General features: G+C 41.1%; 1 protein-coding gene across 1 annotated transcript; it reads right to left on the bottom strand.

The window, feature by feature from the left end:
* Window positions 1-246: 246 nt before the first annotated feature.
* Window positions 247-4,692, bottom strand: LOC148155848 (neuronal PAS domain-containing protein 1-like). Its single transcript, XM_088012133.1, has 2 exons — window positions 4,379-4,692; window positions 247-577 (listed from the first exon to the last, which is right to left on the bottom strand). Exons 1-2 carry the CDS (start codon window positions 4,471-4,473, stop codon window positions 247-249), a joined length of 426 nt encoding a protein of 141 aa, XP_087868259.1. The 5' UTR covers window positions 4,474-4,692.
* Between the last annotated feature and the right edge of the window lie 461 nt (window positions 4,693-5,153).

Below are 5,153 nucleotides of genomic sequence, written 5' to 3' on the forward strand. Positions count from 1 at the left end.
TTTGCAAAATTGAGGAAGATATTTAAAATTTTGCCATGGCCATCAACTGTTCCTGAAATGCACATAAAATAAACACTGATGGAAACTCAAAGTGTCCTGTAACTTTTCCTGCTCTAAGCATGGATCACAGGGCTGAACTGCAGCATGTCAGCAAGTTTTGCAAAGGCCCTGGTCATCAACCATTCATTTGATTCAGGTGTGTTGGAGACACATCCAAAAGTTGCCGGATGGTGGCACTAAATCCTTTCATCCTTTGGTAAATCCTTTCAGTTTCAAAACTTGCAACTGTAACACGACTGAGTCTGGGATTAATCTAGGTTTCTTGGTTTCTAACTTACCTTTGCTGCAGTTGTTGTCTCCCTCCAGCAGAGGGCTCCACGGTGGGTCTCCTTGGCTTGCAAAGGTGCGCATGTGTAGATAGCTGATAGTCAGCCGAATGACTGACGCTTTGTCGAGCTGACTCGTGATGGCCCCTGGCAAAGGCAGCATCTTAGCCAGCTCAAAGAACTCAAAGTTCTCCTTCCCCCGTCGAGAACGAGCTGCATTGCGAGATTTCTCTTTACGCAGGTTCTGGAGACTGAGAAACAAACACAAGTGTATTACAAGTAGATTGAGCAAGAGACTAAAGGAAACTTAATGGACAAATAAATGCATCAAGAAAGAAAAAAAAACATAAAAATTTATAAACTGATGTTCAAAATCAGAGCAACTAGCATGGATATCTCTTTTTGGCCATTGATATGGTTTTCCAACCACATGGTTTGAGTTCTAGATCTGGTAGCATAAGGCTTTTCAACTCGTACTCCATTATTTAGTAAGATAACACTTAGTTTGGTATCATTGTACACAAAAGCTAATAAGTGTGGTATGCATTTTGTCAGCCTCTCAAAGTCAATAATTTAGAAAACTCCCTTTTTCTGCAAATACAGCTGCAAGTGTTTAGCGATATGTCTACACCAGCTGCACACATACTGTAGCGAGACTGAAATTATTACCAATTCTTCTTTGGAAAATAGCCTAAGCTCAGTACATTGCATGCAGAGTATCTGTGAACAAGTCTTCCTGCAGAATCCCACTTGGTTTTAGGTCAGGACTTTGGGCAGCCATTCTGACACTCACGTTTGCTTTAATCTGTCATGTGTCTAGGGTTGTTCTCCAGCAGGAAAATGAACTTCAACCTCAATCTGTTTGACCACTTTCAAAGGCTTTCTTCAAGAATTGTCTTGTATTTAGCTTCCCATTAGCTCTGACTGGCTTCTGTGTCCCCTGATGAAGAAAAGTATCCCTCCAGCATAATGCGGCTACAGCAATCTTTCACCGACGGGGTGGGCCGTACAGACCACTTTATGCTAATGTTTTCATCACATATAAGTGCTTCACACGTAATCTGGAGACGTTCAAAACTTCTTCCCTGTTTGCAGAATCATGTAAGGATTATGGGAGTTGTTGCTTTAATGTTTGGATGATGGACCCAACAGTAGCCTGGTAATGACCAGCCTCCTTGTACTACACTTTGCTTCGTCCAGAGGGTCTGAGAAATGATTGCTTCCTCATGGCGTGGACTGTGTTGAGGGTTTAAATTTTACCCAATCACTAATGTTTGCCTGTGATGCATCTAATGCGCTTGAGGCCAAGATGCTCACTGTTAATGTAAATTCGATATCGACTCAACGGCTTTGTTCACTTCTTCCACTTCTATTGCTGAAACTACAGACGGGACTACAATTCTAAAACAGCGCAGGAAATTGATGTCAAATTGATGTGCCATAAATTGACAATCAAGCCACAATGATTAGAAAACAAAGAGGTATTGTATGAAATTAACTTTTAGCTTAAAGTCATTATGGATCAGATATTGTGATATCAAAACTGGGTTTGTGAAAGCTACAATTTAGCTGACAAGCGGACAAAAGGAGGATGAACTTTTACTTTGCAGTCTTTGTCAAAGATTGACTAAGATTTGGTGCTGGGCGGCTCAGCTGATAGTGTGTGTGCACCATGTTGAGGGGCTGTAGTCCTGGACTCGGTTGTCCTGGGTTCGATTCCTGGTCTCATTAGCTGCATGTCTTACCCTTCTCCCTCCTGTCTATGAAGTGTTCAATACAACCTAAAAAAACTGAGTCATTTGGTGGAAAGTGATTTGTTCATCTTTGTGAAATTATGGCTTTTCTTCTAATCTCTGTGCTGCTATTTTTTAGTCAGTCTTTGATTTCTATTTCTATTGAACCTTGTACAGAATTTATTTTAAACCTAAAAGACTTTCAGTAACAAAACGTAGCAACAAATGAAAAAGTTGTTTTTTGTGCAGGATTTCTTTTGTGTGTGTATGTGATGTCTTCCAGTCTGTGTCAGTGTTTATTTAGAGCAGTTGTTTTATGGCACATAATGTGATTAATATGAATCATTCAACAACACTTCCAGCCTGGTTGTACAGTATTCATTTTAAACCTGAAATAGCTCTCTGCAAAAAGAGTTTTAGCTAACAAAACACATTGGATTTTTTAAAAGGATGTGATGAATCAGATTTTTACATCATTAGCTGTAAATAATTTTTGAAAAATCTTAAAAACGTACAAAGACTTTTCCAAATAAACCGTAAAGTAGCATCGGTTTCGGTTTCGTACTGGCACAAGTTTGATGAATGAATGAATCTGTATGACGAATGTCCGCATTTGTACTCAAAAGAAAAAAAATGAATACATAGTTTTATTGGATCCAGCTGCTGCAGAGAAACAATCACCTGAATACAAGCCTGATAATTACAAACTCTCCTCTTCTTTTATCCACTCGACCAGAGTCCTAATAATACTATTTGCTCTAAAATCCATATGTGAACCTGTGCACACAATTTCTCCCCTGCCTATCGCTCCTTTCCCTTCCCTCCCTCCATCTAAATCCTCTGCCTCTCCCTCATCTGGTCCCGGGCTAGTGAGCTGTAGCTGTGATTGAGGGATCAATAGTGGAGGGAGGGGCAGAGTGACAGAGAGCGGGGGGCTGGGTGGAGGGAGCCGGGGCTCAGGTAGCCTGTCTCTGTGATTGGGTATTGACTCTCCTCAATGGGGCCTGAGTGGTGGAATTATGTTGTCACAGCCACTTCACAATTTGTGTCAGTGCAGCGCTGGAATAAAGTGTTTGTGTGTACACGGGCGTGACATTCTCTCTTGTGTCTACGGGGTTTTCGCGCCGAGATTTCCAGCGTGCGCGTGCAATAAAAGGTGTGTTAAATTCGTGTGTGCAGATATGGTTATATCTTAATCAGGTGGCACAGCTGCTGTATTTTTCGCCCCCCTAACAAGTGTAATCGGTGTGCCTCCCTGCGAGTGTGTGTGGACTCATGCTGCCAGCCCGTGTAACATCTCATTATTATACTGCCTCGACCCCAGCCACCGAGAACAATCAATACGCACACATTGATTCTGCTTAGTTTTTATATCCGCCTGTAAATGACTGCCCATTAATAATTCCTGCCAAATTTACTTAATCTCCTTTAAGGGGAAGGTGCAGGGGGTCCCGTGTCTGACAGGACTGGCAGGTGAGCACCGGCGCAGGTGAAATGTAGCGCTGAGCAGAACAGACTTACGTCTTCTGTATTGTGTTTCACTGAAGGGGAACTCTTTATCAGGCTGTCAGTATGTGCAAGGGTGTCAACCCATGGATTTCACCTTGTGGAGATTAATTCATGGGCATGCTCCCAGGCTTATATTGGTCTGTGTGGGTGTGTGTGTGTGTGTGTGTGTTAGCATTTCTCATCTTGCAAAGCCCATTTGTCCGACAAATACTTACATTGTGAGGTGCTGTTTTTGGGTTGGGGGTTAGGTTTATGACTCGCGTGCAAATTAAGTTTAGGCGATGTTTAGAGTTAGACATGTACTTGTAATTGTTGGGTTTGGGGCCAGGGTCAGGGTTGGGCTACAGAAATTAATTAGAAATTTGTGGAAGTCAATGCAAAGTCCTTCACTGCAAAGACACAAAATCTTACTGAGTTCTTTTGATCCAGTTTCTGGTGGACAAATATCTTAGGACACTTAAAATAAGACAAAACTAACTAACAAGTAACTTTTCAGCAAAATACAGGGGCTTGTTTTTAGTCAATAATTCCTTAATAAAGATGAAAAAGTGGAACATATAACTGTATACTTTTTCATCTATATTAAAAAAATATTGACTTCAGAAGCTCCCATAAACCTTCTGAAAAGTTACTTCTAAATTAGTTTTGTCTAATTTTAAATCGACAAAGATAACTGCACTAGAAACTAAAACACTTGGTAAGATCTTGTGCTTTTGCAGAGAGTGAAGACAGAAATATATAGATATATAGATAGATACACTATGTGTGTGTGTATGTGTGTGTGTGTATGTGTGGGTTGCAGGGTCTTACCAGGGTAGTGTAGGAGGTTTGGCGAGAAGTCCTTGAAGGAAATCCCACTCCACACTCACACATTTCCCCTCGCTGACAAACGGCATGCTCGCCATGCTTGCTCCAATCCAGCGCCGGGCGCCGCTCCTTAACGAAGGCTGCGGTCGGTTCGGATAGCGACAGACTCAGACCTGGAAATTCACGAGAAACGGGTAAAATGTAAGAAGTAAATTAACCAAGTGACCTTGGTTCAGTCATCAATATTTGCCATGAAATCCTCATGATCTACTTAAAGTTTATGAGCAGAGAGCCCACATTCCAGTTTGAGGATCTGAAATTTATTACGTACTGTAAGCTTCCGTGTTTTTGTCTAAAATGCATTTGATGTTTCTGTATAGTACGAGAAGAACTGACACTTTACTTGGATCTTTTGGCATGCTACTAATAACAAAAACGTACATTTTGTCCTAATTTTTATTGCTGAGTCTATAGAAATTCCCCAAATAACAGTTTGACAGACGTGGAGGTTGGATTTTTGCACCTACAAGGTGATTCCCGAAGGACTCTTTGCTGGAAACTTGGCATACAGTAGATGGATGAAGTGAAGAGCCAGGTGCATCTCTAAGGTCCTGTCTCAGGTCTTCACTATATTTTTTCCCTGCTATTCCTTAGGGAAATCTCTTTAAAATACAGTTCGTCTGCTGCAGACAGTCTTTTCTAGGCCTGATATTTTTCCCTTTTTCTTTTCCTTTCTTTTCTTTTTTTTTTTTTTTGGTTATGTTTCCAGGGAGTTAAT

Source organism: Poecilia mexicana, unplaced genomic scaffold (assembly GCF_051168715.1).
Source record: "Poecilia mexicana isolate PSO_F unplaced genomic scaffold, ASM5116871v1 scaffold_13, whole genome shotgun sequence".
In the NCBI taxonomy this organism is placed as follows: domain Eukaryota; kingdom Metazoa; phylum Chordata; class Actinopteri; order Cyprinodontiformes; family Poeciliidae; genus Poecilia; species Poecilia mexicana.